This window comes from Euleptes europaea, chromosome 17 (genome assembly GCF_029931775.1).
Source record: "Euleptes europaea isolate rEulEur1 chromosome 17, rEulEur1.hap1, whole genome shotgun sequence".
Taxonomy (NCBI): domain Eukaryota; kingdom Metazoa; phylum Chordata; class Lepidosauria; order Squamata; family Sphaerodactylidae; genus Euleptes; species Euleptes europaea.
In genome coordinates this window covers 11818578-11844453 of record NC_079328.1, presented here as the reverse complement: position 1 = coordinate 11844453, position 25876 = coordinate 11818578, and the positions used below count along the sequence as shown (strand labels likewise).

The 25876-nt window shown below is 44.2% G+C and overlaps 1 protein-coding gene across 1 annotated transcript in view; it reads right to left on the bottom strand.

Moving 5' to 3' along the window:
• The window catches only part of NRG2 (neuregulin 2), a 214362-nt gene that overhangs the window by 25513 nt on the left and 162973 nt on the right, over positions 1–25876 (bottom strand). Inside the window, exon 6 of the mRNA XM_056862284.1 lies at positions 21976–22052. Within this exon, the coding sequence (XP_056718262.1) occupies positions 21976–22052 (77 nt within the window). The remainder of the gene's footprint in view (positions 1–21975; positions 22053–25876) is intronic.

The following is a 25876-nucleotide window of genomic DNA, read 5'->3' as shown; positions in this document are numbered from 1 at the left end:
TGTAGACAATCTAACCAGATGTTTGTATATTTGTGTGTGTGTTTTACATGGGTATCAATTGACCACTGAGGAAGGCCAAACAGGCAGAAATGCGTCTGGAATGTGGTTACAGTATATCAACCTAGGATATGCCATTGTGTTGTTTTAACGATATTTTAAAATAATTTTTATCCTGACATAGAGCCTTAAGTAAATTATATTTTCTTTAACTATTTATTTTATTTATCCCACCCAACCTGGGTACCCAGCTTCTAATTTTTAAGGCCACCTGTTTATGACTGTATTATGATGTTTTATTGATGTTGCTGATGTTTTATTGATGTTTGATGGTTTTATGTATTTTAATGGTTGTTACCCGCCCTGAATCTGGTTTGCTGGGAATTAGGGCGGGCTATAAATTTGAATGTATGTATGTATGAATGAATGAATGAAAAGAAAGAATTCTGGTCCACGCAGTACTTACATGAATATTCTCTTTAAAACTAGCATTCTGATAGCCTGGAATTATATGACATCAGAGACTGGGAAACAGGACTGGCTACACTTTGCACTATATGAGGCCCCTTCTTTTTTGTTTGATTGCTGCAATTTACAGCAGACTGTGGGCAGAATCCTCTGCCCCCTTAAAGCTGAAGCAAGTTCCTAAGGGTGCCTCTCGTCTTTGCCAAAATTCGGTGTATTTCAGGCAGTCTTGAACACTTTTCAGCCCACGCTACATGTTAAAAAGTCAATAAACTGGTTGAATATGCATCTATGGCAAATCCCACAAACTACGTTAGCAGGAAACCATCTAAAGAATTGGAAAAATGTAAACTTATTATTTGAACTACTCTTTAAAAATAACAATAAAATAAGTATATCTTAAGTATTATTTGAGAGGGAAATCTCAGAAATATAAAATAACAAATAATACTATAAATAATTTTATTTATTATATGTTATATTTGAGTCAATAATACCATTTAATAATAATCCAGTTCCATAATAATGTTCAATTTTAAAACAATATTTTATAAGTATTATATAGAAAATCTATGTTTTACAATAAGACTGTTATTATTGTTGAACAATCAGTGTTTTCATTAATACGTAATGTTATGTTACTGTGTATTGCAAAGAAGAATATTGTCTGTCATCTCTTGTAATGATTGAAAGGGGGAAGGGCCGTGGCTCAGTGGTAGAGCATCTATTCAGCATGCAGAAGGTTCCAGGTTCAATCCCCGGCATCTCCAGTTAAAGGGACTAGGCATGTAGGTGATGTGAAAAGACCTCTTCCTGAGACCCTGGAGAGCCGCTGCCGGTCTGAGCAGACAATACTGACTTTGATGGACCAAGGGTATGATTCAGTATAAGGCAGCTTCATGTGTTCATGTGTTCAAAGATCAGACTTTTAAAATCTATTTTTTCTATTCTGTATTCTTATTCTTATATATTAAATTACGTATAATAAAATGTTTTTTAAAAAGTCAACAATGTTCAGACCGTCTGTACCTGCATCTCCCTACAAAATGTAACGTGGTTTTTTAGAACACAGTCTTTCTATTCACCTTGCTGTGCTCAGCATAACCGCTGACAGTGTGTCGGAGACTTTCTTTTTCACAGCTGGAAGTCCTGCCACTCTACAGTCCCCCAGCTTTGCCATGATAGATGACTGGCAATGGAGCGCTGCATATACGAAGCCAGCGCCTGTGCAAAACTCGCCAAGATGAACGTAAGGGTTAAGAATGTGCCTATTCGTTATTTTTCAGACTGGTGAATTTCAGCTTGAAGAAGTAAATTCACCAGTCTGAAAAATAACAAATAACCAGTCTGAAAAATAACGAAGACGAAATCCGCCTAAGATGTATTGGTGGGGATTTTCATTCATTGTCACTTTCTTTGGGTGAGAAAAACTATTCAAACAATTGTTTTTTTTCCTTCCAGGGCCATTATTACTCTCACGTCTCTGACCTGTCACTTGGCTGCATGTATGTACGGATCAATCCTCCATTTGAGAACTGCAGAAACATTTAATTTTCAACCATTTTCAGCAGAACAGAACCTCATTTCTTGACGGTGCCCATTACAACACAGCAATGCCATGTTGGAACAACAGAATGCTGTTAGAAAGTAAGAGTGAAAAGTTTTGCTACAATAATATAGGTTGTTTCTGAGACCAACTGCTGTACCACCCTATCGATAACACATGTCAACTTACATCCATTGGAAAATAAAGCAATACTAGTCATTCCAACACACTCTCTTTTTTTTGTGAGGTCAGCAAGCTGGTAATATCTTGAGCAGATCTAGCTATATTTGTGATTTTCTACCCGATATGCTTATCGTTCTGTGTTAGCAAGCACATGTCAAGAGTAAATCAGAGCATGGAAAATAGCGTCACCCATGAGTGCTACAAGAAACACATGGAGGAGGGAAGGGATGAAAGAGACAGACAGGATGGTAGAGGATCACAAATGCAGTGAACCTAGAAAGAAAGCTTTTAAAAAATCCAACAGACGAGGATACGTACACTAAGAAGGGATGTCAGTGGCATTTCACAGTGTATTTGAATCAGCAGACCCAGGTTGATTCTACCATCAGGGCCACATTCCACTTTCCTTTCACAAGAGTATACCTGCTGTGGAAGGCTGGTGACTGTGTCTGATACAAAAGCACAGCTCCCATAGAATCACTGTGCTTTGTCAGCAAAGCGGTTTGTGTGGTTGCAAGCATTCCTACGAATAAAATATTCGAACATGGGAAGCAGCCATTACAAAAGAGCACAGTGGAAGGGCACTGAACCACCAATTCTCATCGGTCAGTTTGGGATCTGGGGAACTGAGTAATTTGCATGGTTTCGAGGCAATTCGGAAACACAGACAAACATACCGTAAGGACTAGGCAGGCTACCGTGAACCCACTTAGTACTATTACGTTTTTCTTCTAGAAAATAAGCACTCTCCTCCCTAGTAAATGGGAGCTAAGGGCACAGACTCCCACATGCTCCGCTTAAACAAAGACGGAACCCCATGGAGTAAGCCCAACTCACAAGTTACACAGAAGGCCTGGCAGTGGTATCTATGGCGAGTACTTAGCACATCTGCGTGTGGGAGGAGGGGAATGCCTAACTGAAGGACCCTTAGTTGTCATAAGCCCTGGGTTTAGTGTGTGTGTGTTAGCATACTGGTTTGAACACACGCAAATGATTGGCACTGACAACCAGATGGTTTGTCCTTAGATAGCAGATGTTCTGGAATTCCTTTTCTATCCATGTTCTTGGCCCTACACTGTTTCACTGGCTTCACTCACTTGCATTGGTCCTGGAGTAGGATAAACTATATGAGAACCTCCAGAGATGTTTGACAACAACTGCAAAGTAGGGAGAAGAAGTTCTGCCCCAAGCTCTTGTCTTAGGCAAGGGTAAGATTCTAGACACTCCCCCCCCCCCTCCGGTTGCATCTCTGAGAATGGCACAGACAAATCTTTAGAGGACTGTCTCTCTCCCTTGCAGCTCTGACCGTACGTCTTCATTTATCAGACATGAAACGCCAGAGGCTCAAGGAATCCCTCCATCTATCCTCCAAGATCTTGCAATTAATCCCCAGTAAGAGACCGAGAGGTGGGCAGTCAGTATTCAGGGCACCGCTCTGTATATGCATTCTTCTTTGATGTTGCTTGACAAGTCCTAAGGCTTGTGTCCTGGTGTATGCAGAAAACAGGTTGAGTATCCCTTATCCAGACTGCTCAGGACCAGAAGTGGTCCATATATCAGAGCCTTCCGTATTTTGGAATATTTTGGAATTTTTGCAAATACATAATGAGATATCTTGGGGATGGCACCCAAATCTAAACACAAAATTCATTTATGTTTTATGTATGCTTTATACACATAGCCTAAATGTAAGTTTAAACAATATTTTAAAATAATTTTGTGTACATTGAACCATCAATGGCACTGCTGAGGGCCTGTGAGTAATGCCTGCATGATGCTTCAAAAGGTCCGGTTTTCGGATCAGTCCAGAGATCAGATGTCCGGATAAGGGATACTCAACCTGTACAGGGGTCAAAGCTCCATCACAAATTAAACCCTGATGTCTGCAAATGCTGGAATAGTTTAGAGTCGTGGGTTGAACTGTCCTGGTACGGCATACAGACCTCATTCATATAACACAAAGTCCCCAATGAAGTTAAAATGATTTGTTTTCTGTGTTGGCCAGAAGCTGTTTCTGTAACTGGTCATCTGATTTTGGGATCTATCATCCCTCATTTAATTTAATAAGTATTAACTGTGTTTCATAGAGGTGCTGTGAAACAAACAAACAAACAAATCCCCTACGCTTTTGATAAACCTTGTTCAGCAATCCTGCCTATAAAGGAATGTTTGTAAGCTTCTTTGGGGTGTTACCCCGGTAAGCAAGGTAAGGCTGAGACAATTATCCATTTGATTTTCCCCCCCTATACTGTACATTTTCCTCCGGTGATTCAGTTAAAGGAACGAAGGAAGGAATGTAGGTAGGAAGGGAGCTGGGGGAAAGGTTCAGTTAAAACAATTTCAAGATAAACAGTGCAATCCTGAAGGGGGGTGGTGAGTTAGCTTAGGAGCCGACATGACCTTGCAGCGGCATATGTGCCTGGTTATCCCAAGCTAAAGGCCACTTACACTGCTGCAGAAGGCATCCCCGCCAGCTCTGGGACGCCACACCGCAGCACGGGGCTCAGGTGCTAGCTGGGCCTTCCACCGGCATTCTCCCAGCGCAAATCCCTGTGGTGGCATCCCAGGAGGCGTTCAGGGGGCGTTCCAGGGGAGGGAGCTGCCTTTAGCCAGCTTCCAAACCCCTCTCGCCCCTGGAACGCCTCTCGAGATGTACGGAAAAAGCCTTTTTTCCTGGTTTTATCTTGGAAAAAATGCTTTTTTCCCCTCCACAGTTGCCCCCCCCAAATGGGCTCAAAATGTGCATATGTGTTCTGTAAACAATCCAGTCCATAGAAATACTGGATTTAATGGCAGGTAGTCCTTGGATAAGTGGAATACACTTTTTAAATACTGGAAAACAAATTCAGGAATGTTTGGCTAGTGACTCAGGTTGGATTTCATCCTCCTTCTCAAATAATCCAAATCTGAATGAACTGAGCATTTGCATTATTTATTTATAAAGAGACAAGCAGGGTAACTATTTCTCTGCTGACTTGTGCTACATGGCTCACCTATCCAAAAGAATTAGGGATTAATAGAAGCATTACTACTGAGACTTTCTAAATGAATTTTGCAAACATGAAAATGGTGCAAAACACCCCTTGACCTCTGAAGAAGAAAGAATTAAAAAACACAGGGGTTAAGAAGGATAGAGGAGATATTCAGATTAGCCAAATTTTTAATATCAGGGCACATATTGTAGCCTTGACCAAGTTAAAGAGTGTGCATTAAAAATAGTACCATTTTCAGTGAATATGAATTTTATTTATGAAACTTTTTTTCCTGCATCAACATGCTATGATCAGCTAACAAAACCCAGAGTTACAGCCATACAAAACGCCAGTGTGAGAGCTGGCACTGCCCTTTCCTCCAAGCAATTGATCCTGTCATGGAGTGGGGGGGAACTGAAGAGGACTGACCTTAGCTGCTCCCGCCACTGAGGCAGTCAGTGTCCTTTCTGCCAGCAGCAGAGATAGCTGATCAACCAGCAGGGCAGTTTCTTTTCATCCTACTTTCCCAAGCTCTCCACGGACACCTGTATGGATGCCACCCTGGGATTTTGATTCCCAGCAAGGACAAAGGATTGGGGACAGCAGAGCAAACGAGGATAGGTGAAGGAACAGAATGTTCTTTCCAGCCTCCTTCACCTCCACGTTCTTCCTTCAAAGTCCCAGCGTGCTCCATCACAGTCTAAACTACATCACCTTGACTCTGTCACAATCAACCTCCAAACAAAACCCCATTTCCCCTCAAGCCCTAGCTATAATTGCACATTTCGGTCTGCTCTCCCTAATCCATCCAAACACTCATGTCAAGCCAAAACTTCTTCCTGCTCCTTTCTCAAACCCCCAGCCTCCCTAGCACTTTTATGGTTGCCAACCTCCAGGTGTTGGCTGGAGTTCTCCCGCTATTACAACTGATCTCCAGCCAAAAGAGATCAGTTCACCTGGAGAAAATAGCCGCTTTGTAAGGGGGACTCTGGCATTATGCCCCATAATGTCCCTCCCCTCCCCAAACCCCACCCTCCTCAAGGCAAACTCTGGTGGGGGTTTTCGAGACAAGAGACATTCAGAGGTGGTTTGCCATTGCCTGACTCCGCATCCCAACCCTGGTATTCCTTGGAGGTCTCCCATCCAAATACTTGCCAGGACCAACCCTGCCTAGTTTATGAGATCTGATGAGATCAGGCTAGCCTGGGACCATATCCAAAGTTTAGAGCAGCCTTTACGTCCCTACGTTTTCAAACAATGCCAGTGGCTGTATTGACTGAGCATTATAGCCAAATTCCCAGAGATCAACGTTTTTGCATCTGTGGAACGTATGTTCTGGAGGACTTACACCACTACTTATTTGAATGCCCTCTATATGTAGAGCCACCCTGACCTGGATGGCCCAGGCTAGCCTGATCTCGTCAGATCTCAGAAGCTAAGCAGGGTCAGCCCTGGTTAGTATTTGGATGGGAGACCACCAAGGAATACCAGGGTTGCTGGGCAGAGGAAGGCACTGGCAAACCACCTGTTAGTCTCTTGCCATGAAAACCCCAAATAGGGTCGCCATAAGTCGGCTGTGACTCGAAGGCACTTTACACACACACACACATATGTGGAACCCAGGGCTAAATTTCTTGCCCGGTTGGTTTCTGGCCTAAACACTTGTCCTAGTGCTGAGAAATTAGTATGTTTGTTAAAAGACTCTGATGGGTTTGTTTCTTACAAGACCTCCCTGTATGCTCTGGCGGCAAAGAAAATAAGGTCCAATATGGTTGCTAAGAGAGCTGATTCTTCAAGTTGATTTTAATGATTGCAAGGTCTCATTGGCCGATTGGGACACCGCTGCAATTTTTGGCTGATTGCTCTGTAAGCAAAAATTTAGCATAGTTTTATTATGTATATTTATTATCAATCTAGCAATTTTTTAACCTAGCATTTTCCTTTTCTTATGTATTTGTGATATTGTTGACATGTTTGTAATGGCCAAAGGCTATATGCAAATAAAACCATTCATTCATTCATTCATACTGCTCTGCCCCTTGGCCTATGGGGTTAGAGTGGGGTTATAGTGGGCTAGAGACCACATTATACCCCATTGAAGTTCCTCCCCTCCCCAAACCCCGTCTTCCTAAGGCTCCACCCCCAAAAGCTCCTGGTATTTCCCAACCCAGAGCTGGCAACCCTAGCTGGATATATTTGGCATATTTAATTGACAAACTAACTTTTGTCACTGAAATGGATGCCTGCTGCTCAGGGCTTGGGGGCTGAAAAAGTAATGCTGGAGCTCTGCCCATTTCTTTGTTACGCTGAGGATCAGAAGGGCTGGCTGATGTTTCCTCAAGGGCAGTGGTCGGCAAACAGCAGCTCCCGAGCCGCATGCGGCTCTTTGGCCCCTTAAGTGCGGCTCCCCGCCTGCTCTCGAGCCTGCACATGCCGGCAGCCGGGCTGCGCTTGCTCCCTTTGTGACAGAGAGAGAGCGAGAGAGAGAGCGGAGGCGAGTTTCCTGTCCGGAGCCAATGTGCCTGAGAGAGAAAGAGTGAGCGCGATAGAGTAGGCGAGTGGGCGCGCTGTCTCTCCCCCCCCCGCCGTGGAGAATGGCTGGGTCCCCCTTTCCCTTGCCCTCAGTGGTTGGGAGGTTAAAGCCTCCCCTCCCCAATAGCCGTGCGATTGCTGGGCGGGTGGCTCGGCGGTTCCTGGCCCAGGCCCGCCAGCCTATCAGCTGTTGGGCGGGGCGGGCTTCCTGGACTCCGAGGAGGGGAAAAAGTCCCCCTTCAGATGCAGGTCTACCAATAGGCTTTTATGGGCCTCCGGAGGCCAGGTCTACTGCCAAGAAAGCCAATGGGTAGACCTGGCCTCCCAAAGGGACTCAGCCGGAGGCCAGGTCTACCAATAGGCTTTTATGACTGTAGATCAGGCCTCCAGACGAGGACTCCGGACGGGGAGGGGGAAATGGCAGGGACTTACAATTTAATTTTTATCAATAAATAAGATCGTTATTAAGTATGATATCAAGTTTTATTCAGTGTACCTATAGTTTAATTAAGACTTAAAACTGTAATTAAAGTTTATTAAGTTTATAAACAGTGTACCTACCTATATAGTTTAAGTTTAAGAAATTTGGCTCTCAAAAGAAATCTCAATCATTGTACTGTTGATATTTGGCTCTGCTGACTAATGAGTTTGCCAACCACTGCTCAAGGGATGTTAATGGTTAGATATTGAGTCCCCTCTGCACCCTAAGCTTTGAGTCATTAAAAAAAAAGCAATTCAAGTTTCAGGAAGAGAAGGAATTCAACCTCTTAGAAATGTTTGGTTTAATGCCTCTCCACTGTTACAAACTGCTGGCCTCCCCATCCTCCCCCAACTGGTTTTGGGGTTCACTGGCTGGTCAGGACTGCCCAGGAGCTGAAACCACGCCATCTTGTTTTATAATATGTGGTTTGAATTTTAAGGTAGATAAGATTAAGGTAATATAGATTTTTTATTTTTATGTGCTATTCACTGAAAATGGGGGATTTGAGGCTCACTGTCCCTTTAAAACTCTCTGAAGAGTCAGCAAGGGAACAGATTTTGATACCTGTTGGTCAGGTTAAAAATAAAAGCCGGTAGCTTAGAGGGTTGATCATTCTTTTGTTATGATAGTGATTTAGAACAGTCAGCTGCTGTCTGATCAATGGGTATTAATTGTTAGGCTAATCCCCTGCTCTTGCTAAACCTTTCAAGAAGACGAAAAGGGAATTTGTTTGTGTGTTCTGCTTTAGCCATTAATTTAACTGCTTATCCATTAATTATGCAACAGTTGATGGAATTTACACTCAATGCTAAAGGGATGATACAGGCATAAAAGTGTATTAAAAGCTGTAAACACCACCAGAGATTTTTTTAAAAAAAGTTTAGAAGAAATTTGTCCTCCTTGAATGCAAGCAAACTAGAGAAGAACTGAAAATATACAGGTTCATCCATGCATACAAGGCATGTTCTGCATAGGGTTGCCAGGTCCCCGTCACTCCCAGCCACCGGTGAGGGATGGGGAGTAGGGTTACCAGATCTGGGTTGGGAAACTCCTGGAGATTTGGGGATGAAGCCTGGGGAGGATATCGACCTTGGTGGGGTACAATGCCATAGAATCCACCCTCCAAAGCATCCATTTTCTCCAGGGGAGTTGATCTCTGTCATCTGGAGATTAGCTGTAATTCTGGGTATTCCCCAGGTCCCACCTGGATGCTGGCATCCCTAGGACCTCTGCACATTGCCATAATCTCTTTTTGCTGAATTTGCACTTCCAGAACAGAGTTTACACTGTGGTGTCTAAATACACTGCAACCAAAAATAGTCCCTTGTTTAAGGCAGCGGAACCTTTTCTGTCATTTCATCAAATAGCCACAGTAGATCTTGCCCAAATCCTTTTATCTCAGCCGTTGCGCCCAATCTGAATCATGGATTAACTGGAATTCCCTCACTCTGCAGATCTGGTTGGCCCCTTCACTTAGGGAGATATTGATGCCTGGTTTATACTGGCTTATTGATTTGGGTTTAAGTCACTGCTCCAGTTTTAGGATCTCATCGTTCGATTGTGTCCTCGTTTTTTACTGTTATGGCTGTTTGTTGCTTTAGACCTGGGTTGTTAAGCAAATTTTTAAATGTTTGCTTTGTGCGTTGATATTTTTGTAAACTAGCTCAGGTCAAAGGGTGGGATATACATTTTATCCTGCAGGAGTACATATTTTGCTGGTTTTAAGGATTTCCTGCCACAAACTCACGGACTATCCTTGGACGAATCCCTTTCCTTCTGCCTCTGCTGAAGTGGGAAAGTGTAGTGTGGGCATGGGTGGGAGACGATACGGTATTGGACAGGTAAGTAAGCATGAGTGCAGCCGGGGGGGGGGGGGCAGAATGGAGCTTTCTGTACCACCCCCTTTTTCAGAGCTATTTGTCATTCCTGATGTTAAACCCAAATCACGTTATGAGGGAGATTGTAACTGGATCCCCTGCCATATGAAATCTCACTCGAAAGCAGTGGTTGGAAACTTTGAATTCGATCGGAACAGTCGTTCCGGGGAAAGTGGTGGTTAGCCCTTCACTTGTGAAATTTTAATCACCCCAAGATAAATTGGGCCCTGCTCCAAGTTGCGTTTGATCCACAGGGGAGAAAATACAGGTAGTTCAGCACAGGTTTTGGGTGCACGTGCAAATTATATTAAGGAAAGAGTGAAGGCTGAAAATGTTACAGGTACTCCCCCCCCCCCCGGTCCAGCTCCCTCAGTTAAATGGGCAAAATTAAAACAAAACAAAACACCCTTTCCCATTCAGCTGCTTTTAAGTGAAAATGCATACGTTGGGAGAGCTGTTCATATATCTCCCATATGATGTCTCATTTGGTCTTCAGTTTACTGTATGATTTGGAAGAATGCAAAAATGGTGTGCCCCCCCCTCACTCACACACACACACACACACACACACCCTGCCCATGGGTGTGGTACAGTCCAAACCTCAACCTCCTCAATATACCACTTTATTCTGCATCAAGTATTGAATAGTTTTTAATAAACCTGTCTGCATCTAGAGTAGGATTGCCAGTTCCTGGCTGGGAAATTCCTGGAGGTCTGGGGAATGGAGTCTAGGGAGGGTGGGGTTTGGGGAGGGGAAGGACTTTGGCGTGGTATAATGCCATAGACTCCACCTTCCAAAGAAGCCATTTTCTCCAGGGGAACGGATCTCTGTTGCCGGGAGATTAATCGTAATCCCAGCAGCTCCCCAGCTACCACCTGAAGTTGGCAACCCTAATTTCTTCCAGCCATGAATGAAATCTGCTTAGATGTTAGGGGAGAAAATTTGTCTTTCATGTTTATTGCTTCACTGCCAGGCTAGATTTTGTGAAATTGCTGCAGAACCACCCTCAGGCTTCCTCATCCCATTAATACCTGTCTGTTCCTTACTGGAGTGTTTGTCCACTCCCATGACTGGACACGTTGATGACCTTCCAAAACAGACACAAAGGCCAGCTTTTCAGTTCCCAAACAGAACCGAGGCACAAAGGTGGCTCAGAACCGCCTGCAAAGCCGAGGAAGGCCGCATGACCCATCAAGACTACTTAAGAAATGCTGCAATACTTACACACAGACCTTTTAAAAACAAAATCACAAATATAAATTTGGGGACCCTTCCTTCCCCCATCCCCCAATGGTGCTAAAATAAAGAAGTGTTGGTTTCTTTCCTTTTTTTAACCATCCCACCATTAAAGCTGTCAAAATACATTGTGAAAGACGGAGGGCCCGCTCTTAATGGCGTCTGATTAACAAATGGTTTATTCCATACCCTTTAATTCTAATCCAAGATGCTCTGCCATCGCAGAAAGAGGACAAGAAGCGGGGGGAAGAGAAAAGAGAAAAAACAGATCCGTCAAAAGGCTTCCAAATATATAGGGAGGGGGAGACACAAAACACATTTTGCAGTTACCCGCAGCTGACCTTGGCCCACTTGCTATGGCAGGAGCAGAAAAGACGGACGCAGAGCAGGCGACCCACACCCCGAAAAAGCCCGTCCCGTAGCACTGCGTGGGGGAAGGGCTCCCTTAAAGCACGAGACAGCCCCCAAACGTGTAACTTCAACAACTTCAAAAACGAAGGTCAAGTCACTCTATACACTCAGAAGAAGTCTGACTTCATGGCAAGGGCAGCGTGACCCTTTAACTTACTAGGAAAAGTTCCTGAAGGGCCACTGCCTTGGAGGGCTGCTGGCCAGGGAGCAAGCTGAAGCCGCCGCGGCACTACAGGCAGCATTGCAGGGAGGGGTCTGTCTATCTTGGACCTGGGCCATGGTGATGGCCACAACAGATGTAGGTTTGTCTCGAGCCTACGCCCACTGTTGCTGTTGCCGCAGCCCAAGTTTTAGGGGACCCCGCCGCACTGCCAAGACCACGTGGACCACACGGCTCAGTCTGTTCCAGGGCTCCTTAAATGTTCCAATCCACCCCGGCCTGATGGTACTTTCAAAGACAGAGATATCACACAATCTTTCAGGAGAACACACGAGGATTTAGCCTAACTCAAGTATCCTGTGAAAAGGAATCAATGTCCTTGGGTGGGGGGGACTATTTCACAACCTGCAGCTTGGGGAAAGTTGCACTGCTTCCAGTGGCTGCTTAGAGGTCATCCTCCCAGGAAGAGAAGTAACATCCCTCCACTACAGTCTGGAACTCTTCCATTTTGAGAAGATATCCTTGGAGTTTCAAAGGACAGTGCACATTGGAGACTGTGAGCTCCTTGGGGGGGGGACCTGCCTATTTTTAACCCTCGGAGCTACGTAAGAGACGTTGTATTAACACAACAATAACGAATGTTTTCAAATGGCGAGGCTGTTGTTTGCATTGGTCAGGTGACAAAGGCCCTCTCGAGGATGCACCCACAATGTACCACAAATGTCACAGCTAAAATCAATATGGCAGCACAAAATGGAAGGCCTATGGGCCAAATATCTTCTGTTACCACTCTGTCTTAGGGGCCTGCTTGCTTGGAATGGAGCCACGTTCTCTGCACTTCTCTTCAGCACATGATGGCAATCCGGATAAATGCTGAGGCAGCTGAATTATTACTAAAATGGTCCTGGTGGTATGAAGGCCAAGGGTATCTATCTCCCCTCCTCTGTGACTAGATGAATATCGTTGCCATCATGTAGCTAACTTTTAGTAAGCAAGCTAAGGGCTCACAAGGAAGGTGGGATGAGAAATAATAATTAAAAAAAAACCTTCCCCAAAATCTCCTCCTCCGGGATCTATGAACTCTTGTGGCTGGAACAATACTCTGTGCTCGATGAAGTGCACGCAGTCCTTGTCTGGCCATTTTTTTTTAAAGAGAAGAGAGTTCCTTTTTCTTTCCATTAATTTACAAAGTCATATTGTTCCGCATATATGAGAAGTCAGCCGAGTATGCAGAGACCTAGCTTTGTCTGTAGGTGGCCTGGCTGTAAGAAAAAAACTAAATCAAAACTCAGAACCAAACTAATATCCATTGTGGCTGACTCCAAAAATCATGTTATCAGTGCAGTCAACTCCAAATGGTTGTCACTCTCGGGCAAACAAAACAGTTCCCTAGTTTTATTCTACGGTGAAGATTTAGAATTGCTCAAGAAAACAACAAAGACTAAGGTGTGAAGTCAGTTTTCTACTTGAAATACAGTTCCTTTGCATACTGGCACGTGTGTGTGAACAAGTACTATCCCAGTATTATAAGTGCCATGCAGAAAATAATATTCCCCACAGGTGGGAATGCTCAAGCCTTATGCATTGCGGTCATTTAAAGTACCTGACTTTGACCTATAATATATTGTAAGCATCAGCCTGATGAGCTAGTCTGTAAAGATGAGATGCCAGACGCAAAACTGTGGATTCTAGATGTCTGGCAAAGAGATCCAAATGATCAGCACAGTACTCATTATCTGGAGCGACCCTGGAATTGGCAGTACAACCTGGGCATTCCGCTTGGATCAATGGGGAAAGCAATTCAAGGGCACAGAGTGCTACTGATGTCTGTGGAAATCTAGAACGTGAGCAAACATTCATTTGCTCCCAAGTTCCTACAGTAAGGCCTACAAGAAATGGAGACTATCCAGCAACCAGGAAAGAGTGGTGGAGAAAATACTTCAAATTCTCAGGATACGATTACCCAATAATGTCTCTTTAATTGAACAGCAACGTAACTTGCACAGTGGTGGATCAGTAGAAATTACTTTGTACATTTCACAGTCTACACATAAGAACAAAAGATGAGTTTACACCTGTGGATTAGCGTGTTAATACATTCTACCGTGTATCCCACACTGCAGGTCAGACTTCAAAACCTACCTCCTCTCACCTTTCATCTTGCCAACTTGATGGTTGCTGGGTCACCTAAATGTAAATGCTTTGGAGGGAATTGGTAACACTAACTCCAGAGAGAAACTTTTTGGGGGAGTTTCTTTAGAAATGTTGTTGCTCTGGAGCAACTTCTGGTTTGCTGTTTCTTTGTTCTCTGACAATGTGTACAAGACAAGCTGGCCACCAAGGCCCTTTGAGTTCAGAAACACCCGTTGGTTTTTCAAACCCTGTAGTTACTACAAGTATGAACTCTAATCCTAAGCACTTGACTTTTAGGACTACCTTCTTATCTTTCATGGTGCAAATTCCAAGTGATGTGACTTCCTAAGAATAAACTGCTTGTACTATCCTGGCTTTGGCATCTGAATCTTGCATGCCACTCCATGTTTATATGCTCTGTCATGTGACATGATACTGGTAAACACATACTTTGGGCTTTACAGGATAAAATGAAATATCCTCAAAGCACAGAGGGCAACAAAAAGGGAACTACTAAGGCCAATATGGAATGGCGATTAATGATCACTACCTTTTCTATGATTTGGGTACAAGGTTAGGAGGTTGGTAAAACTCCCAGTACATCCCTGAGGGGGCACCTTATAACAACAATGACAACATATACTCTAGAGGTCACACTGGGAACCTCCATATCCAGGTAAAAGAGAGATGGTCTCTTCTGACTCTTCTTGTTACAACTGTCCCTATGATCTGGAGTTGAAAACGAATAATCCCACTTGGGCAGGATGTATATAAGCATATTAACATGATCTAGAAGCAACCTCCTTTCCCCCCATTTGTGGATCTTTCCCACGTGTAAATACCTCACTGAAATCACCTGATTACACAGAAGATATTTGAGGGATAAATTATTTTGGGAATGGGAAATCACATCTTCTCTATAAATATATGAAACTTAACTGACGAACTGAACGTGGTATCCAGAGAGATGGTGTTATTTTGGTTTTTTTTTCTTTATGAACATATAAAGGAAAACTTCCAAACTGTTTTCCCACATAACAAGATTTTTCATTTCTCTTCTATTATTGTATCTCCCCAGTTACCTCTTTCATATTTTATCCATCTTACACCTGGGATATCTAGCAATCTGGTGATATTATATGTTGACTGTAGAAACGCTGTCTCTAAGGAAACAGCTGTAATTTATTTTCACTGTTTACTCTCCCTTTATTAAATTTGGATTTATATGTGTATTTTTTAATCTTTATTATTCTGCACTTTTTAATTCCAACATTAATAGAAAATATTTTGTGATTTCTTAAAACTGGTAGCCTGTGTATCATTATCGTGTTCAAACACTGCAGAAGAAGAGTTGGTTTTTTATATGCCGTCTTTCTCTACCACTTAAGGGAGACTCAAACCGGCTTACAATCACCTTCCCTCCCCACACCCTGTAAGGTAAGTGGGGCTTAGAGAGCTCTTAATAGAACTGTGACTTGCCCAAGGTCACCCAGCTGGCTTTGTGTGTAGAAGTGGGGAAACAAATCCAGTTCACCAGATTAGTCTCCACCACTCACATGGAGGAATGGGGAATCAAACCCAGTTCTCCAGATCAGAGTCCACCGCTCCAAACCACCGCTCTTAACCACTACACCATGCTGGCTCTTACTTACTACCAATATTTTTAATGAAAAGGCAAAAAGCCCATTGTAGGGCAGGAAATGGCAGCCAGGAAGGAAATGGCACTGGGCGTAGGCCCAAAAGTCCACACCCTCTCTTCCACTCTTTGCCCAAGCCTGCCTTGAATAGAAAGATCTTACCAAAGCAAGTCTGGGGAAAGCTGAGGCAGAGCCTGGGAAAACCTGGAAAGGAAACAATGGGGAAATGATGTTTGGTGGAAGCCCCCAGAAGGAACCTCTGCTGTCGGGGAGAAAAGGCCAGCTTTACTTTTTGGGAGGTTTCATATTCTAAAAGACTCTGTCCATGCAGTATGAACAATGTAGCATCACTACAACATGTTTTTTTATATTGTCCTTTCTATGTTGATATCTGAGCTAAATTTCTTAAGTCACTCTTAGATGAATGGAATGGAGTTTCGAAAGTTCAGTCGTTTCTCTCTGGACAAAACTCCGATATAATGGTTAGGGTAGCAAAATTTCTACAACTAGCTATGAGGCTTTGAGAATCTAAATTCTGATCCTTTCTGATCCAAGCTTTTTTTCTCCTTGTTTTTTAGCCCCTGTATTAATTGCATAGGAATACCAGGGTTGCTGTGCAGAGGAAGGCACTGGCAAACCACCTCTGTTAGACTCTTGCCATGAAAACCCCAAAAGGGGTTGCCGTAAGTCGGCTGCGACTTGAAGGCACTTTACACACACACATTAATTGCATATTTGCCAATAAAGGTGCTGCTGCTGCTGCTGCTGTTGTTGTTGAGAAAAGGCACAGAGAGAGCTTTGTGTGGAAGCAACCTTAATCAAACAACCGTCATGGAAATGGAATGGATAATGAAGGTTTGCTTTACAAAAATGCAGATTAGCACACAGGGTAAGATATCATTGAAGCTAGCAGACCAGCAAGTAAGAGGATCCCCGCATGGTCTTTGCTTTCCTTCTGCAGAGCTTGTCAAGCAGAGCAGTTGAGGAGGGCCTTGCATTGATTCGGCTAGCTTCACTGTAGGATCTGTGACTGGTTGATATGATGGAGATGGCCATGTTTTAAACGGATTTTAAGTGACACATGGATTGCTATAGTGTATGGAAACTGCCTTGAGATGGTCTCGCGGCCAGCCCTCACAAAATCTGGACCTTCCCGTTCCTCTGTTAACCCAATTCTTCCCTCTCCCCGAGCTCAGCCCAGGTGAAATCTCAGTGCATAAGGCAAAGTACGGGACACGCAAGCTTTGTTTCGCTCACAGCCAATTACAAAGCAGCATGTAAAGAGGTAGGGATTCAAATGCCTCCTGCTTCCTGAGAGCTCTTTCTGAGCAGAAGAAAGGCTTTTTAAAACTGAGGCTTGGATTTCTCCCCCCCCACACACACACACACTTCTTTTCAGATTGCTCCATTGTTTGTTTAACGTTCTTAAAATGCTTTTTTATGCAGCAATTGGGTTGGGGGGGAGCGAACTTTTCTCTCACTACAGCCAATTACAAAGCAGCATTTCAAGGGGCGAGGATTCAAATACTTCCTGATTTGAGCTTGGAGACTGCTGGTGCATGGACACCCAACAGGAAAGTGTGGGTTCAGCGAGCAACGAACCTCAGGTAAAACACCCATGCATAAACAAGCTTAGTTTGGTGGAGCACAGCTTTGAGCCTAGGTACCCGAAAGAGAATGGACCAAAGGTTTCTTGGCCACAGTGGTGTATGTTTTCAGGAAATGTAGAACAAAACAAAACGGACAGAAAGGTCCCCAGCTGTACAGAAAGAATGAAAAGTAGAAGGCATGCTAATAACTGGGGAATGTTCCTAACCGGGCAGGTGCAAAAGCAACACGGACATCCAGCGTGGCTGCTTTTGAAAGAGTCATCCCATGATCAACTTGGGCACAGCAATAAAGCACAAATGATCAGCAGCAACCTGGCTGGTTTCCATGCCAAATGATGGTCCTGCCTGGGTGCAAAACTGCTGGGTACAAAACAGCTCATTTTAAATTGCAGGCAAATAATCGAGGCAATCGAAAGATAGGCTCAAAAGGGCTAAAAAGCCAACCCTGTGAACTGCGAATAATTTGGTCACATTTTTTTGCAGAGTTCTCAGTATCACTGCCTGAAATGCAGGCAAGGGTTTTGCATTTGCTTCTTTGCTTTTAATTTCCTAGAAGAACAACAGAAAAGCAATACTACGAAGGGAAAGCAAACACATGAACACACACAGACACCCATTCGCATCTCAGACTGCCAGATGTATGTCATTAGAAGCAGACAAAAAAAAAAGCATCCCTAAGAAGGGCTTTCCTCTCTCTGCAGTCAGTTTAGAGAAATGCTAGGGAAACACACCAAACTTGTCAGTGTAACTGGGCTTCCTTGGAGGAACTGCGGAGGAGAGGAAAATTGCCTTTTACCAATTAAAAGCCTGACGCCCTTCCTTCTCTCAAGCTGGGTGCATCCCCATTTGGCAAACAATATCTTGGCTATGCTAGGTGCACACATGCACACACCACCTGACTGTTTGAGATGCAGTCTCGGGTGCTCGTGTGTTCATTTCCTTCATCAGATAACTTCTCACAACTGCGGAGAAATGCTCTGAAGGAAAGTAATGAGAAACTAGCTCCTTCCTTCTTGCAGCAGAAAGAAGACTAAAGCAGATGTAATGGGAAGAGGTCTGTTGGTAGGTTGGAGAGGGTCTATTTCCAAAAGGAAAGATGATCAGCAAATTCATCATTATAAACATATCAAACTGATGCTCCACCAACTGCACTGGCTCTAGGGTTGCCAGGTCCTTCTTGACAACCGGTGGGAGTATTTGGGAGGCGGGTACAGGGGGCAGCAATCTGTATCCCCACGCGATGTAGTCTCTTCTGGTGCAACGTGGAAGTTCCAGTATCACACCGGGGGGATATTTGGATGAACACTTGGCATGGATGCTTTAGGCTGATCCTGAGTTGAGCAAGGGGTTGAACTGGATGGCCTGGATGGCCCCTTCCAACTCTATGATTCTATGAACCTCTGCGTTAGGGATTTTGCTTGGTGGGGAGCCATGCAAAGCCCATCTTGGTTTCCGCCCCTAAAATGTGGGACTCCCTCCCACAGGAGGTGCAAGTGGTTCCATCTCTTTCGAGGCAACCTGTGGTTCCATCTCTTTCAAGGCATACCTTTCGAGGCAACCATGAAGGCCGACTTCTTTTGGAAGGCTTTGGTGGGAGTGGGATTGCTATGCCTGGACTTTTTAACAGTACATTATTACTGAGGTTCTGTTCTTAGTTGCTGCTGTATTGTATGGTTCTGACATTTCCAGTGTTTATTGAACAGAAAACACACCACCAAAATATGTTAAACAAACACATGAATATTAATCTGAAATGGGAATGGGATTATGTCACTAATGTATACAAATGTAATCAATACTTTATTAAAAAAAATGGATGTACAAGTAGTGCCTCTGAGAAGATGAGTCATCTGAACTGGGTCCCCTTTTCACTCGGTCAGTAAAAGCGTCTGCCACCTCATGTCACGTAAAATAAATCACCTTTTCCATACAATTAATTTCCTCCCTGCCTTTTGAACCTGGAATGTGTTCTGCTTCACATCATCTCTCTACGGCCAGTTGCCACTGGCAACAAAAAATTGGCAGGGCATGTGAAATGGAGGGGTTCTGCGACCTGGTATACCTGAAATGCCATGGGCATGCCAAGTCCCCCTGGGAGGAGGGCGTTTGGCCCAGCCCTAATTTTGTTTAAATTATGTCTAAGATGAGCATCCCCCGGCTTCCACGCACTTGGAGACCGTATCCAATGGCACAGAAATTACTCTGGCCAAGGGCAAGCAGGCCTCAGCTCAAGGTAACAATCAAGATTTCATTCCTATTTTCTTTTTCTGCCTACTTCCATTGCAGGTCATTGCAGCCAATCCAAAAGCTGTTAATTTATCATTTTTGCTTACCACAGTGGGGATCCTGGGCATTGCCAGCGTAAAGTGCTGAGGGGAGCAGATTTTTCCCACTTCCCCCTTCCCCCTCCCCCGAACGGCTGCCCGCATGTCCTGAAAAGAGGATGCTGGAGGTTGGTGGGGAACCACACAGATGAAATGCCGTGCTGCACAAACAGCCACACGGACTGGGGAGAGACCAGCAAAATTACTCCTCCTACCAGTGTGCTGTGCTGCAGGAACAGGAAGAGAGGCAGGATTTCACTCCTTTCTCAACAGCCCCCCCTCCTGTCATATCTAATAGCTTTTCATTCATGTGGGTCTCTTCAGCATTGCCTTTTCTAGGCCACTCATGGGCTCCTGGGAGGAAGGGAGGAAAGATCCACCTATACCGGTGCCTTCTCCTGGTGTAGGATACTATCAATTCCCCCGTTAATACCACAGAAGCTCTGTAGCAGTCTTCCAAACGAAGTCCTGCATGCGAGATTGCCCTTTTCAAGGAATGTAGACCCTTTTAGGCAACTGCTCCTGTATTCTGACAGGCTCGTCTTAATTTTTGCAGTAAAACACCAACAAACCAAAAGGAGCATTGGTTGAAATGTAAACCTCTCTCTCGGTTTCAGCGTGACATTCAACGGACAAAATCCTAGACAGAATTGCTGTGGACTTAAACATGGTCACTTAAACTAAATGTGGGTGTGTTTTAAGGTGATTTTTCTCTGCCTAAACCCTCTATTGAAAACTTGGTATTTGGCTTCAATTTTCTTGTGAATTGACTCAAAAGTTCTCAAGGGTTTGCCTTGCAACTTCACATGAGATAGTCTTCAAGCTGCCCTAATTAAGCTTTCCATGAGTGCTGCCAACCGTGCAGTTCCGTACAAACTCTCCCGCACATCGCTATGGTAGCACCCAAAACCACGCAGACCAAGCAGGAAGATGTTCTATCAAAACTGTTCCATTATTTCCTTTTATTGGATTAATTTATATTTATAGCTCACAACACTGCCTTAGGCTCAGGGTGGATTGTAATATCAATTCAGCTCCCCCACAACAGCCTTCAGAGACAGGCCCGCATCTTTCCCTTTTCGAACTGCAGAATTAAAGTGGAGAAGAAGGAAGAAAGAAATGCTCCCTGCTCACAGAGAAGTCCTAGATAAGGAAGGCAGGATGTGTCTGGCCAGGATTCCTCAGGTCTTGCAAATAAGCCTGTCATCCTGTCCCTAAAAGGTCATTCGTTGGAAGAAGATGCATAGCAGTGAAAGCACGCACAACTCTGCTGCTCTGCAGGAGGGGACCATAACCTGAAACCCTATGCATAATTCCATGTGCACAACTGCCGTTGCACAAGTTTGCACAGCAGACAACATGCCTATCAGCATCCTCACTGGCTTCATTATTGAGCTAGGAACTTGAGAACTTCACTTCTGAAAAAGCAAAGACTGTGTGAACTGCCTGACTCTAAAAGCCACTGAGCCAAGGCATTCAGCAGCCGGGTCCTAAAACCAATCCAAGGGGACTTCTGGAATTAATTCTAGCTGCTTCCAAGGATAGTTGTGCCGTGGAAGGGATCCACAGCTCTGTCATGTAGGCCCTGGCTTTGCAGCACTTGGAACACCGCAATGTTAGTTTGTGGCAGAAGACGACCTCTTTTGGTCCTTCCAACCTACCATATTTTTTAAAAAATGGCTTTTTAGTGCTCTGCTGCATTTGCAGTCTGCACTCATGATGAAACTTGGTCATGTCCAAAAACAGGGGGTTCGATGCAGAGTGGAGGCTTCCAATGAATACCACGTTTTATAGACAACTTACAGCTCCTGCGTTAGACAAAGATAAAAACCAGTCCCCTTGCATTGTGCCACAGGATCACAAACTTTTTTTTTAAGTGTTCAGGCTCATAGATGCACTTAAATCAGTCTTCACTTTGCTCAGACTGTACGTCAATAGTGTGTTATGATCAAATCAGATTGGAGAGCAATACCCCTTCAATGCATAGCAAGAGAGCGAAGGCTCCAAAACTGGGGGAAAGCTGCTTTAAAGGAGTCACACAGCGTGCCACAATAAACCAGAGAAAAGAGAGAAGTGGAAAGAGACATACTGGAGAAGCTGGCCATTGCGAAGTTCTGACACTGGTCCCCTGTGTATTCGTTCGGACACCTAACGAAAGAAAGAAAACCAGAAAGAGAGAAACAAGATAGCATGACATCCAAACAGACTGAAACGAGGCCCTTTCTGTTGCCAACTTAGTTCCCTTTCGAGATCTCTCCTGATGTGCTTTTGCCTTGGTCCCTTACCTGCATGCCCTAAACCTTAACCCAGATGATAACTCAAAAAAACACCCTCACTATGCCACTCTAAATCCAGCGCTGTACCCGGGAGATTTTAAGTCGTATGGTGCAATTTTTGTCTTCAAACATACTTTGCTTAGGATCTGGCATGTACAATCGCAAAGGCAGTTTCTCCAAACATCTCTGTCCGAAGAATCCATTTGGACATCTGGAGGAGGAAAAGGGGACAAATCACAGAACAAGGCTGGCATCATCCTGGAGGCTACGGTTAGAAATAAAAGTGCACAGCGATGAATTAAAGAAAAATTTAAAGCACCATGTAAGATAACCTGAGTTGAATCTTTGCTGTGTTAAAAGGGAAATGCTAACTATTGTCTGCCACAATTGGCCCTCCGCTTGGGAAGCCATGCTTCCCGAAGCTTGTTACCTGTCAACTTAAAGGGCCAAATCACCCAATTGGCTTCAGCCATGAGAAATGGGACACCAGTTACTGTCCCATGTCTGTCTGTCTGTCTGTCTGTCTGTCTGTCTGTCTGTCTGTCTGTCTGTCTGTCTGTCTGTCTGTCTATCTATCTATCTATCTATCTATCTATCTATCTATCTATCTATCTCTGCTCATACAGCTATAGCCTTGAGCAGAAAATAAAGGAATAGAAATGCCTTACTTAGTGTTATTCTTTTGATATTTAATTATTGTCCCTATAAATTTTGCCAGAGTAACAGAATCATTTGTATCTGATAGTATCCACGTCACCTCTGCCCTCGTACTGCCAGATACCTCGTCGGACATTTCTATATTTTTAAATAAGGGACTAATTAAACTGGCCCTCATCTCATTAAATATAGGACACTCCATGATCATATGTTTGATGGTATTATCGTTGTCATGTGAGCATCTACATATTCTATTTGAGTATGGCACTTTTTAAATATCTGCCCTCCAAAACCGATGAAGGAAAGGGCATTCATTTTCACCAAAGTAAAAACTCTTCTGAGCTTTGGTATTGTCAGGTGATAGAAATACGTTGGCAGTTGCATCAGGAGGGAAATATAAAGAGATTGATATGATCCAGATGAGGGCATGGAGGCACTGTGTGCTGATTCCAATTTTTCATCAAAATGATGCGTAATGCATGCATGAGCTCTGGGTCTCCCAGTTTCATGATAAGATTGTTTGATACTGGATTTCAAATCATCAATATAATCAACTAGCTAACAAGACTATGAACAATGGAAAACAAGTTATGCTGATAGTAAGTGCATTTCTTTTATCACCACCTAGCAAAAGAATCAAATGGCCCAGTCTCCTTTGGCCACAGAGGAAGCAGCAGATGAAAGTGTGCTCTTTGTCAAAAGGGGACTATCAAATGTTTTTAACTAGGCATATATTCTAATCGCAAGGGCTCTAACACATTAAAAAGAGTTATTTGGACAAGCAAAAAAAACACCTTATGTAGCACAGCAAATGAGCCATGCGGTCAGCATAACCTACCTCACTGGGTTGTTGTGAGGATAGAACAGAGACAGGGAAAACGTTTTAAGTCACTTGGGGTCCCTAATGGGGAGAAAAATGGGCTACAAATGAAGTAACATGAAATAAATGAAAGGGGGCTAGGCTCAGCAACTGACCTAGCCCCCTAACAGTTGGGTATTTTTTGTGTACCTTTAAATGCAGGTTTCATTTCGAGTCAGTGGTGCAATGACCCCTAAGCCACTTTCCACAGGAGTGGTTCCATTTGACTGTAACGGTTCTGTACAAAAGTAGTTATTCTGTGTAAAAGTGGTGGTTTCCCCTGCCTTCCTCTGTACCTGCTGTGGAAAGCCATCCCATATCCCTCTGTGCCTTGTTTCTCCAAGTTCCTCCTCCTACTAATCCATCTACGACAAAGAGCAGCTCTAAATGCATATCTGGGTCCGTCAGATGATAGCCTGCACTGTGGGATCATCCGCATTGGCATTCTAGCACGTTCTAGGGAAGATGCAACGGGACAAGGGCTTGTTTCCAGGTGGTCGGCTGGCTCTCTAACCTACTGGGGCAATTCCCGGCGAGCTGCTGCCCTGAAGGGCCACTGGCTGCCAGGAGCAAGTTGAGCCAAGGGGCCTCAGTCTGCGGTGCCGCAAGAGTCGCAGGGCCACCCGGCTTGGACCCAGGCCGCAGCAATGGTGGCCACAGGAGCAGATCTGCTAGATGAGCCATCGTTGTTGCATCCCATGCCAAAGTTGGGAGGGCCCCGTGATGCCACCAGGAGACCCTGTGCTTGGCTTGCTCCAGGGCTGTTTTGACATCCCAATCTACTCCTGCTCCTTCTGAAAGTAGGGTTGCCAGCTCTGGGTTGGGAAATACCTGGAGATTTGGGGAGTGGAGTCTAGGGAGGGTGGGGTTTGGGGAGGGGAAGGACCTCAGCAGGGTATCATGTCCTAGAGTCAACCCTCCAGGTGTTATTCGTCTGGAGATCAGTTGTCATAGTGGGAGATCTCCAAGTGCCACCTGGAGTTTGGCAACCCCATCTGAAAGGTTTGGTGCCGCGTTTACAACAGAAACTGAAAAGGGTTTTTCCAGAAGCAGGAAACCTTCCTGTTCTGGATAGAGCACTACAAAGTAGAAGAAAAGAAGCAGCTCCCTATGGATCCTATTAGTCTTGCCCTGGTTAAGAATCAAAGAGGAGTCTGTTAACATGCATCACAATCCATGGAGCCTTTTATTCTGCAAAAGCTCTAGTCAAATAATTCATGCAGCAGCAGATCTGGTTAAGAACCTGGCACTTCCCTTTATCAAGGGGGGGGGGCAACTAAGCTGTTAGCCCCAGTTATGACGCTCTGGCTCCAAAGTCTCCTATAAAGCAGAAAAGGTTTACCAATGTCGAATTTCTCACCATGGCTTGAATAATTGTCTTCACACATTTCCATTTGCTGTGTTGATTTGCATACAAAATATATTTTTTTTGTAGAAGTTGAGATTGCATAGATCTACAAACCTCTCCTACAATTTGCACACGGTAGATAACACAGGCAAAATGGAAGGAGAATAATATTCTCGGTGTTCTTAGCTGCATGCAAAATCCAATGTGCAAGTTTCTGCCCCACTGAGAAGCACTGTGCTTTCTCTTAAGGGGAAGCAAAAAAACTGGGCTATCTTGTCAAACTGATGTGTGATTGTTGTTACGTTGCGAATATAAAAGCCCAAGTGGGAATATAAAGAAAGATGGTATCTCAAATGGTTCAACATCTAGGAAATCTCAAGTGCATATTTTTCCCAACTATAAAAACAGATTACCAGCTTTCCATTTGAGACATGTTTATTTTACAGCCTCAGAGAAAGTAACAAGAAAAGCATGAGAGAAATCAGGAGGGACTTAGCTAAAACTAGAGGACGGGGCAGCCACTTAGCATGGTGGCTTCTCTTTCCCAGTTTAAGAGCTGCCTTGATTCCAGAGCACCTTATAGCTATAGAACCCCTTGCTAACCATGGAGATACCCTGGAGCCATCCTGAGACCCAGAGCCAAGGAGAAAGATGGTGAAGCAAATTCCAAGAGCTGGAACAGAGTGACTTTGTTTGGAGCTGATTGACTTGGCACACACAATGAAGAAGAGACTCAGAGGCCATTTATGCGTGGGAAGTTTTGCCTTGGATTTGCTGCTCTCTAGATGCATATTATCCCCATCCGAATTCTCAAGACTCTGCATGGGGGCTTGTTGTTGAGTTTTGAGAATTTGGATGGGGAAAATGTGCATCTAGAGAGTGGCAAATCCAAAGCAAAACCTCCCACACAAAAATGGCCTTAGACAGACTACGGGAATCACCCCAAAGAATCTCTACCCATGCATCTTTCAAATTCCTCTTCAAAACCCATCTTGTCTGGGGCATTTGGTAGTCCTCATCCCCAGGTCTTTTTTGGGGGGCTGGAACTCACAGGTACTGAGTACTGGCACCTTTTTGGGTGGCTCCCATCCTGACGGGTATTGGTGGACATCAGCGCAACCTTATATATGAGTACTGGCGCCTCCCCCCCTCCCATGCTGCTCATTCCCAA